The sequence below is a fragment of the Folsomia candida genome, unplaced genomic scaffold (genome assembly GCF_002217175.1).
Source record: "Folsomia candida strain VU population unplaced genomic scaffold, ASM221717v1 Fcan01_Sc004, whole genome shotgun sequence".
NCBI lineage: Eukaryota > Metazoa > Arthropoda > Collembola > Entomobryomorpha > Isotomidae > Folsomia > Folsomia candida.
The window spans coordinates 6,317,590-6,330,469 of NW_019091196.1; the positions used below are offsets into that span (position 1 = coordinate 6,317,590).

Below are 12,880 nucleotides of genomic sequence, written 5' to 3' on the forward strand. Positions count from 1 at the left end.
CAAGTCATACTGCATTTTAATTAACCTGGTCACAGTAAAATTTGATTCCCCCTGTGGGAGTAGTTGAATAGCTAATTACTTAAATTCCCGTCGCGTGGGAGTAACTGCATAGCTAACTATTTAAATTCCCACGCTTCACGCTCCCGTTAAGTTCCATAAACCCCGTTAACTTCTACAATTAACGCCAAGCTATTGACGGATTCGGATTCAGCGTCAAAAATACATTCGAATTGATATGCGACATCACGAATAAGCCAGATTTGGACACCACGGTCACGGCGAGGTCACGGGGGCCTCGCAGGTCAAAACCATTGACGGAGTTGGATTCAGCGTCAAAAATACATTCGAATTGATATGCGACATCACGAATAAGCCAGATTTGGACACCACGGTCACGGCGAGGTCACGGGGGCCTCGCAGGTCAAAACCATTGACGGAGTTGGATTCAGCGTCAAAAATACATTCGAATTGACATGCCACTCGCTGTGGGTAGAGTTTCTCAAACTAAAATAATTAATTAATAGTGTTTATCACGATCACTTATCATGATAACCACTATTGATGAGTGATGTATGTATGTGGGGTGTACATGTTCATGTATTCATTTATTCATGCAGTGCAGTGCATGCATGCAGTGGTTGCTCCGCTTCCTTCTTTGTCTACTGTATGGGGCAATTTGCATTGCGAAGACGGACCCAGGGACCCAGGGATCATACTAACACTTTATTAGAGTAGATTTAAATTTCTCATCAACATTTTCATGCTTCAGCCCCGATCGGTCTTCAGCAAACTCACTCGATCGCATGCAGTGTAGAATGCACAAAAAACCCATTACAATTTATTACAAGTTTTTTCTACGATATGTTTTGGACAAGTATTTACATATACTCAATAACACCTGCATATTCAATACACGAAGGGGATGATAACTTTCCTCTCACGGGGGTACTTGGTCCCAAACTTGGCATGATACCACTTGTGCGTAAATCTCGCTCGGAATCCCAGAAACACGGTGGAGACGATTGCAATCATTACCTACAAAAATTGCAACACGACCGCTGTTTAATATTTTCACGTAAATAAATACCTACCAATTTTACCTGTGGACTTCCTCCACCCGTCACCAATGCGAGACCCCACCACTTCAAACACTCCCCAAAGAAATTCGGACATGAAACGTATTCAAAGAGCGACCCCTCCGGAATCTGGTAACCTTTTCCTCTGGCCCGAAGTCCCGTCAGAATCCAGTCGTGCCGGGTATTCAGCCAGCCTCCCAGGATGGTCACCCCAATCCCGACAAAAGTCAGGAAGGAAACGTCAAGGGGTTTTTGCACGTTGGCGAGATGATGCGTCTGGACGAAAGTGCTTCCCGTGGTGATGATCAGCGGACCAACGATGGACCAGGCCGGATAGGGAGTTGCATGATGAGATATTTTGGAGGGATAAATTACCGTGCTAAACACGAATTTTACAAAATTTGGGAAATGTTCGAATTAGACTCTTAGAAATCCAGTATTAAATTAATACCAAGCGGTATTCATATATATGACTGAAAAAAGTGGTATTGATAAGTAATACCTTATTAAAATTTACCAGTTCGGTAGAAAATTTTTACGGTCCGGTATAATTTTAATACCATGTGGTAGCAACTTTAATACCGAGAAATCAATACCTACGCGACTATACTAGATTTCCAACAGTGTAAAAGTATATCTCGTTTACCGATTAAGATAATGAACATAGAAGATCGTCAGTCCAGCAAGATTTGTAACGTTGTAAAGATAGGGCGTCGGGGTGCAGAGAATGACCACCCAGGGCACGATTATGGTTGGAAGATGGCCAATCTAAAAAATTTCATATTCACAGAGACAGCCTACTTGCTTTTCATTTTTATAAAATCATTAATATCGACGCACCCCCCAAGCGAACCTCGAACTGATCGAATACTCCCAAAATTTCCAGGATAACCCTTTCGAGTTATCCTTACCCCTCATTGAAACCATTGCGGCCTTCCCATACGGCACTGGACCCCACACCAAATTCCACACAACGATAAGCAAAACCGAACCTGCCATGACCAGTGAGAAATTTGTCACAATTTCCTGGTCGGTCTTAGAACGGAGTAGATCGTACGTGAAGGATAACGGAGTTTTGTCAAGGAGTCGAGTTTGCTCCATGATTAGAACTTGGATGGAGGTGACCTCTTGCTTCGAATGATTTCACAAATGATAACAACCTTATCTGCATTTACAAATTAGGTTGGTTAGATTTTGGTTCATAACTTGTTACGCAATGAGGTATGAGATATGATATAGGTTTAAAAAGAACAAATAATTTCTTACTGCTACGTATGCTACAAATAATCTAAATAGTGTCTGAACTTATCAACAATTAAAATTATACTTATTCTTATGCTTCGGTTATCGAAACAAAAACTGTTTTCTAAACTGAAAACCTGAGCTTACCAGCGTAGTCAATACACAAAATTGAAGGTAAATTGATGCGTATCTTGTACTAAATTACCAGGCACAAAAGTAGTTAATATAATTTGCTCAACATTTTCACAACCTTTAACTTTGTATTGTTTACGTGTTAATATCGACAGGCAAATTTGCAGAAAAATCATATGCATACATAATTAAAAACCAACAAGTCAATTCAACTATGTAATTCTTCATTAAGGTCTAAAGCTTACACAGGTAAACTGGTTTCTACTTCTCACGCCATTCTGGACAACACGTTTGAAGTTTACATATGTTAACCTGAGGCTGCAGTAATTGCTTAAATAAATAAGAATGTATGCGCTTTGATACATGCGTTTAATATTTCACACGTAAATACCCGGAGGGGTATCCGGTTCTTGCATATGGACAACAGAACCGTGTACAGGGGAAAGAATGGACAGAGGATTAGTAATAAAGTTAACTTCTGACTAACTGCTTATTTATGCAGGTTCAAGGAAGAATGCAAATGATAAGGTCTTTGGTTCCTATAATTTTCGTGAGTATCTATCATCTTATCCATGCACGAAATGCAAATTTTTACTAACATAAACACATTTGTGAAACAGATTATTGAGTGGGATGTATTGTCGATAGCCTATAAATATTTCCACACAGGGATAATCGGGTATTTTGTGATTTTTTTAGGAAATACTTTTTCTGGAAACATGGCATCTTTGTCGCAAATTTACTCAGCAAATGAACATGTTCTTATTTCGCAAACTCATCCTCAAAACCACCAGCAAGATAAATTTGTAAACACACGTAGAATATTTATTCAGGAAATGCAACTTATTTGTAACATAAAACAAACACTTAGGAGTAGGAAGTCAGAGGTTGTTAGCGCCAGATTTCGATATCCTTTGGATATGTTGTGGGGCTCTATGAGGGTAAAAAAGTGTAGAAGGACTCCATGTGTCCGCCACACCCACTCAAAGTATTTTATCCACCCCACCCCTGCTTATAATATAAAGCATCGCTTATCTTCACCAGGGGAGGAATTGAATTGTAATTTGCGCAAGGCGTAAGCATAGATTTTGAATCAAAATTTACGCTTACGCCTTGCACAAATTACAAATGAATTCCTCCCCAGTAGTATAAGCAAGGCCCTATGGCTCAGAGGTACGAGGGTAGGATTGTCACCACGCAGTCACACGTTCGATTCCTCTGGCCGGGAAGCTATTGCTAATCCTACTCGGCTCGGTGTTAGTACGGGGTAGGTGCTGTCTCGTGACAGGGTGAGCCCAGCCATACGGAATGGCAATGTCACTGTGTACAGCCCCTAGCAGAGTCCGTTCTCTGTGGGGATGAGACAACTTGCTACGAAATTATGGCAAGAAGTCGCCATCTGAGGCTGAAAAGCAGAGAAATCTGAGTCCTGGCGATGTAAAACTGTCACATTTTAACATTTTAACATTTTTATAAAATGGATGGAATATACACACTTCATATGTAAATTAGAGATGAGGTCGAAAGGGAAATTATCCAGATATTTCGTTAGATGTATGTATGTGTCTTGGATGCGGCTCATTACGACGATAGAAGATAACATGTTATAATCTTAAAATTTATGACCGGCATGGTTAAGGTTTTCATGTAAATGGTTTGCATACACAAAAAATTTTATTCTGCGGTTGTACATTACATTTTGGAAAAGTATTCATATATATATATTCGTGAACCTAATAATACCTCATATATATTTATTCAATACACGAAGGGAATGATAGCTTTCCTCTCACGTGGGTACTTGGCACCAAACTTGGCGTGGTACCACTTGTGCGTAAATCTCGCTCGGAGAACCAGGAACACGGTGGAGAAGATGGCAAACATCACCTACAAAAATCGCAACACGAATGCTATTAATATTTTCGCTCAACTAAATGGGTACCAATTACCAATTTTACCTGAGGACGTCCCCCACCCGTCACCAATGCGAAGCCCCACCACTCCAAACACTCCCCAAAGTAATTCGGACACGAAACGTATTCAAAGAGCGACCCCTCCGGAATTTGGTAACCTTTTCCTCTGGCCCGAAGTTTCGTCAGAATCCAGTCATGCCGGGCATTCAGCCAAGCCCCCAGGATGCTTATTCCAATTGCGACAAAAGTCAGGGAGGATACGCCAAGAGGCTTTTGTACGTTTGCGAGATGATGGGCCTGGACGAATGTGTGTCCCGTGGTGAGGGTCAGCATACTCACGAAAAACCAGACTGGAGAAGGAGTTGCATGGTCAGATATTTGGGAAGGGTAGATTACCGACCTAATAAAGGTCAATTTTTTAAAAATTGTGAACAGTTTGTTAACGTTTTCTTGTATGCGGGTTTTGAATTTTGATTTTTTCTCCCTCTTCTTGTACATATTCAAATAACGATTTTGAAACTTTTTAATTTCCCTGCATTTTTTTTACAAAACTATACTTATTACAAAGTTAGGAGGGTATAATTTTGATTTTTTTTTCATGAGAAAATAGAAATAAAAAAGATCAAAAATAATTAGTAAAAATTCTAACCTCCTAAAACCTAATACTTATGAATTTTTACAAACAATAAAATCATACTTTGTAAAAAAAACACGGAATGAACAAGTTTCGAAATATCCATTTCAATACATGCAAGTTGAAACAAAAAATTAAATTCACTCAAAATTAACCATAAATAGAAGTAAACGTTTACCGATTAAAATAATGAAGATAGTAGATCATCAGTCCAGCAAGATTTGTAACGTTGAAAAGATATGGCGTCGGCGTGAAGAGAATGACCACCCAGGGCACGATTACCGTTGGAAGGAAGCCAAACTAAACAATTTCATATTCACAGAGACCACATTTTTACATTGTATTGTTATAAAATCATGAATGCCGATGTCCACGCACCCTCCAAGTGAACCTCGAACTGATCGGATACTCCCAAAAATTCTGAGATTTCGATCCCTCTTTACTGCTCGTCGAAACTGCGGCCTTTCCATACGCCACGGTTCCAACCAAATTCCACGAAATCGTGATTAAAATCGAGCCTGCCATGACCCATGAGAAGTTTGTCACAATTTCCTGGTCCGTCTTAGAACGGAGCAGATCGTACGTGAAGGATAACAGAGTTTTGTCAAGGAGTCGAGTTTGCTCCATGATTGATTGTGGTCAAGCAATTATAGAGAAGTTACTTCGTGCCTCGAACGAATCCAAATGGAAAAGGTAGCAACCTTATTTGCATTTGAAGATACTGCAAACTTTGTAGAAAAATCATATATGCATTTCGAACCCACAACGTGCGGGTGACTTGTGGATCACAACTCAGGTCAAGTAATCCTTTGTTTTAAACCAATATTGGTTAATTCAGATAAACTGGTTTCCAATTCTCAGGCTTCCATGTTTGGACTTTCTGTACCTGAAACTGCAGTTATTTAACAAACATAACAATATAAACATTCTTCTATATGCGTTTAATATTTCACGCGTAAATACCCGGAGGATCGTTAAAAAAGAGAGCTACTGATTGTTTATATAGTCAGTTTGGGTACAGAGATTAAGGTCATTGCTTGTTAGTTTATACGAGTATCATCTTACCCATGAAATTATGCCGTGACCAGAAAAGTTGTAACAAAATGGTAATAATGAGTTATGGTGCATTAGCTAATTCAACATAGAGGTCCAAAAGTACTTAACACCGTGCGAAATTCTGAAATTCCACTGTTTATTTTTCAGCATACCACGCAACCTTCGCATATCTCCATCAAATCTCGCAAATTGAGCATATATAACTTGGAAAGTTTTGCGAAATTTCTGCATATGTACTTTTGCTGGAAAACCATGGGATTTTTTTCGCGAATGTACCCAACAATTGGGCACGTTCTTATTTCGCAAAATTATACAAGAGGCCGTGTTACGAATGCCCCGAAAATCAGAGACTCCTCTCTAACCTGCCTTAGCAATACTGGATAAATCGGGGAATGACAGCCCTGTGCCAATTAGACGAATAATTATTATGTATTTCCGTTATTAAATAATAAGACGACATTTGTATGTAATGATTATCGACTATTTTTATCAAATTAATATAAGCAAAGAGATATTTTGAGAACATTTTATTTCACATACATAATTTGATTTTTCTTAATAAAAATTTTGAGGACTTTTGAAAAGTCTCAGATATGCTATTCTAGAGCAATGTGTTTTCATAGGCATAATTATTTCTTACGAGTTTATCAACCCAGAAAAACAATGACAACCACCTTCCTCCATCACGGTCTGATACACTCCAAAGATTTCGCACTATTCAACCACCCAAAACGGAAATCGGTGTCGTGTGCCTGCCCAAGACATTAAAATGCTGTGATCCTCCTTGTATAAATAATCTCAGTTCTGTAACATCCCAGTTTAGTTGTGTTTCTGCAACGATCCTGATGTTCACCCGAAAATTGCAAGGTTTCGGAAGACTAAATTTTAAAAATAGGCTAATGCCATGTTAAAATACGGCTGAAAACAGTTCTACATAGTTCAGTTTTAGTCCTTTCTAAAAAGTTGTACATAAATTTGCGTTTAATTTCTTATTTGCATACGCAAACCGTGTGGATAGGCATCCTATCCTCGTCATAATATCATTTCCAATATCGATAAGACACAATTACAGATAAGATAACAGCGAGAGTTTCCTATGCTCACATATCTCACACATATCGTCACGTCAATAATTCGAGTTTAGTTGACGATACGAACTAGTTTGCTGATTTGCGTAATTAATGATCAGCATCACCTGTTTGTTACCGAAAATTTAGCAAACGTGCATAAATAATAATTTTCAATTTGTGCAAAATTATGTGATAGTAAGTACAAACCGGAAATTGTCCAGTTAAGAGAAATGTCGCCCACATTTTCGCCAAATTTGGTTCTCGTCGTCACAACAAGCGTCCTCCTCACCTTAATATCTTTGTCGAGTGGGAGGATAAAATTTGCCCCTCACAATGTCAACGCTTATATTAATGAAGACACCACGACCTGTCCGGACTTCGCGTGTCCAAAAGTCCTCTGCGATTTAAAGCGGAAAAACGTTCAAAATTTTTGTGAGAATGTGCAATGTGTGGGAATCGAGGTGGAGAACTGTACAGAAAACAACGCCGCAGGGGCGGGGAGGACAATGTATGAAGAAAAATTAACAATGTGTGGATGTTGTCCGGGTTGTGTGAAGTATAAGGGTGAGGAAATTTTCAGGTTTTTGATGCAATTTGTGGTATGCAAAATTAGTTTCGCAAGAATTTCAGATTTTAAGGGGAGATTCGTTTTTGCGAAGATTTGGCCCATTAAAATTCTGACCAGTAATTTTTAAGAAAATGCTTCAAATTATTATTTTTGCCAATTTTTGCACTGTTTCTACTTTGTTCTTGCATACTTTATGCCAGGCGTTAGTGAAGAATGTGAGAGGAATTTGGCACAATATTTTGTAAACTTGCAAACATGCAAATTTTGCACACGTCTAATTTTTGCATACTTTTTCTTATCAGGTGTTGGTGAAGAATGCGAACAATACCCTCCCCCTCCCAGCCCTGACCCGGAGTGTACCGATCAATTTTGTAAAGTTTTAATGAACACGTGCGCCCCCGGTCTGATTTGTCCGCTGGTTGGTCACAATGAGAAAAAGTGTAGTTACAAGTCCACCTTGACGGGGGGATTTTCCGAGCTGACCTCGTGCCACGATAAGCGCGCCCTCGCATTCAGCAACGACCTTTACTGGACCCCACGATGCGAGGAGGACGAGTCCTACAGTCCGAAGCAGTGCAAAGGCTCGTACTCGGGTGGAATCTGCTTCTGCGTGAGTAAAGAAGGTCGTCGCATTTTTGGGACGGAATATCAACGCCAAGCGCAAAATCAGACGTGCGGTAATTAAAAATATTGAAAAGATGTTAACGTTCCATTGCATGAGGGTTTTGAGTTTGATTTTTTGTGTCTTAATTTTCCCTTCTTCTATGTATTTGAATAGTGATTTTGAAACTTGTTCATCGGCATGTGTTTTTTTTAAGTATGATTTTATTGCATCCTAAAATCATTAACTTTTAGGTGTACAAAGTTATGAAGTAAGAATTTTGATTTTTTTTTGTCCATGAGAAAATATAAATCAAAATTCTAACCTCCTAACTATTTAAACCTACAATTTATCGATTTTTAGATACACTAAAATCTTAATTGTTTTAAGAACGTACGCCGATGAATAAGTTTCAAAGAATACAGAGAAGACGGGAAAGTTGAGACACAACAATTCATATTCAAAACCCGCATGCAGTGGGGCCTTAATATATACTGGAAAATCAGACATTTTTTAACCTCTTCATTAATTAATTACAGCATGTAGTCGACAAGTTCACGAGCTACGCGAATCCGGTCACATTGCCTCGTTTCACTGCACACCCGACGGAAACTATGAACCCCTCCAGTGCGACACGGAATCTGGTCTTTGTTACTGCGTGGAACCGAAGACTGGGAAAATGACGGGGGCTGTCCTGCCGGAAAACGAGTGGAAAAATCTGCCCTGTTTTTCTCTCAATTTGACCAACTTCAATCCTGAGCTGGGCTATTATCGGGTGTGCGAGAGCGAATGGGCGCCCGCACAAAAGTTGTCGCTTGAAGCGTCCCTTCACGGCTTGAAGGTCTTGTCGGGAAGGAGGCTCAATTGTGATTTTGATGGAAGTTATGCCCCAGTGCAGAACATGGATCAACTGTGAGTGAGAAGTTTAGTGGATATTATGATAGATTACGAATTTCTAGCGTTTTTTAATTTTTGATGATGTAGATAGATTTCGAATTTATTTTAATTTTGTGAATTGTTATTTCGACATTTCCAAATTTTGAATTTTTGCATCATTGCGTAAAAATTTCAGGACAAAATGCGTCAACAAAGATGGCACGCTCATTGGTGCATATCGAGATTCGGAGGACAAACATGACACAGATTGCCGTAAGAACGATCCAAATTATACATTATCCACGTAACGTTATCATCACTATTTGCATTTCAGAGTGTGTCAGAGACGAAATAAAATCCTGGCAGGAAGGGATCCCGTTTATGAAAAGGTGTGCCGACATAACCGGAAATTACGACGTGATTTCACCCATCGACCAAACTGCGCCGCAACATTGGCGCTGCGTGGACCGAGACGGAATATTTTTCGGCGAGGATATCGTCGAGGATCAGTACAAATGCTGCCTTTACGGGAATTTGCCTACTTATCCGCCCAGAAATTGTGACAAGGAGCCGATCAATGTTAAACAAAAGTGCTACGATCCGACAATGAGTGACGAATGGAATAAGGACAAGATTAGGCCGTGCTATTTCTGGGCGACGTAGTATCCGACGACATATTTAATGTTTGAAATTATTAATAAAATCGCATTTTTTCTATGTTTCGTCACATATTTTAGGATTGACGCATTTCATTTGTCAGCATGATTACGATTTGCGTTGACATTCTACATTTGAGCAGAATCACGAAATTGATATCGGAATTGATAAGATAAAATCGATGTGATGCAGTTGGGTGGCAGGATAAGCTACATATCGATAAGGAAACCTTCTGCTAGGCAGGATTTTGTATGTGTCGATTTAATAACAGGAAAGACAAATAAATTAATTTTCGACACATGTGAATTTCTTGCAAATTTTGCCATTTCGCCTCCATCACCAATTTCAGCGTATTAGTGATTACAATAATTTTATCTTGTGTAAATCGGTAGTCTTTTTTTTTACTACACAACTTTTCACAAAGATGACGGAAATTTTGACAAAACTTCTCTGTGTGAAATTCCGTCTTAGTAATTTACCCGTGTTAGTCGGACTTATCTTATTTGTAGTTATCATACCCAGTCCTGCTAAGGGTCAGGGCGACGACTCCAGTTCGCTATTTTGTCCCAAAGCGCTCAGCTCAATTCCCAACGTTTGTGACCGTTTTGCGTGTAAACTCAACATGACGGAGGCGGACTGCCCGTTGGACACGATCTTCGTGAAGGGGCTCACGCTGTGCGGATGTTGTCCCGGATGTGCGAAATATATCGGACTTACAAAAGCGTCACGTAAGTGTGAAGAACGAATATTTGATACTCGTTTAAAAGTTTTGAGTTTAAGCAACACCACAACTAAAAATTATTACAATTCACGTAAAAAAATCAATAAATACGTAGGTGTGCTCCAACTTCCCGTTGAAATGATTTTTTGTGACGCAAATTTTTCATTAGATTTGCTTTCACTATAATTTTTAATTTCTAGCCTGATATTTAAGGACTACATTATTTTACCCATTTCTTGTAATTGTTTCATATACAACCTTTGTAAGAATTTTTTGTAAAAATTGACCCAGAAACTAATTCTTTCAGCCAAAGACATGCCGAGAAGATGCACCAGGACGAAAAGTGCCCTTACGAAATCCTGGGAACCATTATGCGAGGGTCCAACCTGCCCCATTTTGGTCAACCAGTGCTTGCCTGGCCTTGTGTGTGAGGTTTTCAACGGGTCCTGCAGCCTCCCCGAGACCCCCCGAAATCCTTGCACGGAGGAATGCATGTACAAAAAGAGTCTCAAACGGCTCGGCTTATTCCACTGGGATCCCATCTGCGAGGAGGACGGGTCATATGCTCCCAAGCAGTGCAAGGGTGACCACGTGACGGGCATCTGCTTCTGCGTGGACCGCTGCGGAAGGCGCATCTTTGGTCAGGAATTTAGAGTCGATTCCAAAAATCAGACGTGTGGTAAGTGACCAAGATTATTTCGAAATTTGGGGAAATTTTTTAAGGTGCCATTGTATGCGGGCTTTGATTTTGAATTTTTGGGTTTCAACTTTTCCTTGATGCATATATTCGAATGGAAATTTCGAAACTTTTTTATCCCCGTGGGTTTTTTACAAAATGAAGATTTTATTGTATGTAAAGATCGATAATTTTTAGGCTTACAAAGTTAGGAAGTTAGAATTTTAATTTTTTTCAAATTTGATAATTTTTCAGCCTGCAGTCGACTCGCGAACAATTTACGCAGCGCGGGAAACGCGGCCACGATGCATTGCACACCGGACGGTAATTTTGAACCGCTTCAGTGCGATACTGACTCCGGACTTTGTTACTGCGTTCACGAAAGAACGGGAAAACTTAATGGGGCCGTGGTTCCGGAAGCCGAGTGGGAAAAGTTGCTCTGTTTGACCCCAAATGTGACCAATTTTATGCGGAATGGTCACTACTTGCGCAAATGTGAGAGTAATTTCGCCGCAAATGTGAAAATCATAAAGGACGGGAAATTGCACGGGACGGAGATTACCTTACCAGAAATTAACTGTGATTATGATGGGAGTTTTGCCCCTGTGAAAACGTCCGGAACGAGGTAAGCAATATGCAAAAAAATCTTTTGCAAAAATTTCCAGACATTGCTAAAAATATGCAAATTTATTCGCAGGAAGGATTGCGTCTACAAAAACGGAACCACGATCAAGGACTTTTTTGCCAATTCAAACAACGACATGGATTGCAGTAAGGCGACTAAATGCACCTTTATGATTTGCATAGATCTTAAAATTTGCATAATTATCTAGACTGTGCTCGTGACCAGTTCCTCTACCAAATTAAGGGGAGACCTTTCTCCTTCGTGTGTCAAAATCAGCTCGGAAATTACCCCAACAGTGTTGACTTTGGTTCATACGCGTCCTGCATCGACCGGGATGGGATTGCCTATGGGGACATGGTCCCCTCCAAGTATGCCTGCTGCCTGATCCTAGAGTGCGTCCCCTCTACGGCGAAGGAATGCCAGAGTGACACCAATCCTGGTGGGTATAGGTCATGTTGTTCTTGGCCGTATGGAGGGTGGTGTTCAGGACAGACGTAGAATATATGTACATAAGTATGTGTTATAGAACTCCTCGCCAAAATCGTAAAAAGTACATTTTGAATAGTTTTTCGACTCTGGAAATTTATTTAAAAATTCTGGATGAAAAATCTGTATACTTAGGAAGTCGTTAAAAATACACTGTATATTTTCATAGTTTTTGAAGGAGTAGATTTTGAGCCTTCAGAAAAACTTGGACTAATCGAGGCTTAGATAACTCAGCGTCATTCCATAAATCAACTCAATCAACATGACTGAAAATTGGTCGTCCAGAATTTTAAAATAAGTTCCAGAGCCTAGAAATTATTTAAAAGGTACTAATTTTGATCATTTTGGAGATGAGTCATCGAGTCCCACGATAAGTTGTTCTTTTAATATAAGTTTGGAATGGTTTGATCGCGCACGTATTGAATTTCACGCATGGGAAATTGAACGCTATATGAAATTAATTGGTAATTCATACGAATATTTTTTATGAATAAAGAAGTATAAGAAATAGCGACCGGTACGGATGACATTTTTCTCCCAGCGTGTA

The 12,880-nt window shown here is 39.6% G+C and overlaps 4 protein-coding genes across 5 annotated transcripts; 2 read left to right on the plus strand and 2 right to left on the minus strand.

Annotated features, from left to right (window-relative positions):
- Positions 1-804: 804 nt before the first annotated feature.
- LOC110848999 (steroid 5-alpha-reductase DET2) lies at positions 805-2,601 on the minus strand. 2 transcript variants are annotated; one of them, XM_022096374.2, is made up of 5 exons: positions 2,466-2,601; positions 1,917-2,241; positions 1,723-1,844; positions 1,101-1,455; positions 805-1,035 (listed from the first exon to the last, which is right to left on the minus strand). In XM_022096374.2, exons 2-5 carry the CDS (start codon positions 2,175-2,177, stop codon positions 907-909), a joined length of 867 nt encoding a protein of 288 aa, XP_021952066.1. In that variant the 5' UTR covers positions 2,178-2,241; positions 2,466-2,601; the 3' UTR covers positions 805-906. The 2 variants fall into 2 exon arrangements, with proteins under 2 accessions (XP_021952066.1, XP_035706530.1); XM_035850637.1 differs by lacking the exon at positions 2,466-2,601 and adding an exon at positions 2,343-2,454.
- Positions 2,602-4,084: 1,483 nt separating this feature from the next.
- Positions 4,085-5,786, minus strand: LOC110848858 (steroid 5-alpha-reductase DET2). The gene is made up of 4 exons (XM_022096193.2): positions 5,376-5,786; positions 5,176-5,297; positions 4,409-4,763; positions 4,085-4,337 (listed from the first exon to the last, which is right to left on the minus strand). Exons 1-4 carry the CDS (start codon positions 5,622-5,624, stop codon positions 4,209-4,211), a joined length of 855 nt encoding a protein of 284 aa, XP_021951885.1. The 5' UTR covers positions 5,625-5,786; the 3' UTR covers positions 4,085-4,208.
- A 1,032-nt stretch (positions 5,787-6,818) lies between these two features.
- Positions 6,819-9,899, plus strand: LOC110848902. The gene is made up of 5 exons (XM_022096252.2): positions 6,819-7,687; positions 7,994-8,368; positions 8,832-9,204; positions 9,365-9,441; positions 9,503-9,899. The coding sequence occupies exons 1-5, from the start codon at positions 7,354-7,356 to the stop codon at positions 9,829-9,831; spliced, it is 1,488 nt and encodes a 495-aa protein (XP_021951944.1). The 5' UTR covers positions 6,819-7,353; the 3' UTR covers positions 9,832-9,899.
- A 321-nt stretch (positions 9,900-10,220) lies between these two features.
- LOC110848903 lies at positions 10,221-12,847 on the plus strand. Its single transcript, XM_022096253.2, has 5 exons — positions 10,221-10,553; positions 10,854-11,225; positions 11,478-11,847; positions 11,920-11,993; positions 12,056-12,847. Exons 1-5 carry the CDS (start codon positions 10,250-10,252, stop codon positions 12,343-12,345), a joined length of 1,410 nt encoding a protein of 469 aa, XP_021951945.1. The 5' UTR covers positions 10,221-10,249; the 3' UTR covers positions 12,346-12,847.
- Positions 12,848-12,880: the final 33 nt, after the last annotated feature.

Coding starts and splice junctions, on each gene's coding strand:
- LOC110848903 (XM_022096253.2), top strand. CDS start 10,250: ATGACGGAAATTTTGACAAAACTTCTCTGTGTGAAATTCCGTCTTAGT. Junction 10,554..10,853: donor CGGACTTACAAAAGCGTCAC/GTAAGTGTGAAG, acceptor TAATTCTTTCAG/CCAAAGACATGCCGAGAAGA. Junction 11,994..12,055: donor AAACAACGACATGGATTGCA/GTAAGGCGACTA, acceptor ATAATTATCTAG/ACTGTGCTCGTGACCAGTTC.
- LOC110848902 (XM_022096252.2), top strand. CDS start 7,354: ATGTCGCCCACATTTTCGCCAAATTTGGTTCTCGTCGTCACAACAAGC. Junction 7,688..7,993: donor GGGTTGTGTGAAGTATAAGG/GTGAGGAAATTT, acceptor TTTTCTTATCAG/GTGTTGGTGAAGAATGCGAA. Junction 8,369..8,831: donor AGCGCAAAATCAGACGTGCG/GTAATTAAAAAT, acceptor AATTAATTACAG/CATGTAGTCGACAAGTTCAC.
- LOC110848858 (XM_022096193.2), bottom strand. CDS start 5,624: ATGGAGCAAACTCGACTCCTTGACAAAACTCTGTTATCCTTCACGTAC. Junction 4,764..5,175: donor TATCTTCATTATTTTAATCG/GTAAACGTTTAC, acceptor GACCTTTATTAG/GTCGGTAATCTACCCTTCCC. Junction 4,338..4,408: donor CGGGTGGGGGACGTCCTCAG/GTAAAATTGGTA, acceptor CGATTTTTGTAG/GTGATGTTTGCCATCTTCTC.
- LOC110848999 (XM_022096374.2), bottom strand. CDS start 2,177: ATGGAGCAAACTCGACTCCTTGACAAAACTCCGTTATCCTTCACGTAC. Junction 1,456..1,722: donor TATGTTCATTATCTTAATCG/GTAAACGAGATA, acceptor ATTCGTGTTTAG/CACGGTAATTTATCCCTCCA. Junction 1,036..1,100: donor CGGGTGGAGGAAGTCCACAG/GTAAAATTGGTA, acceptor CAATTTTTGTAG/GTAATGATTGCAATCGTCTC.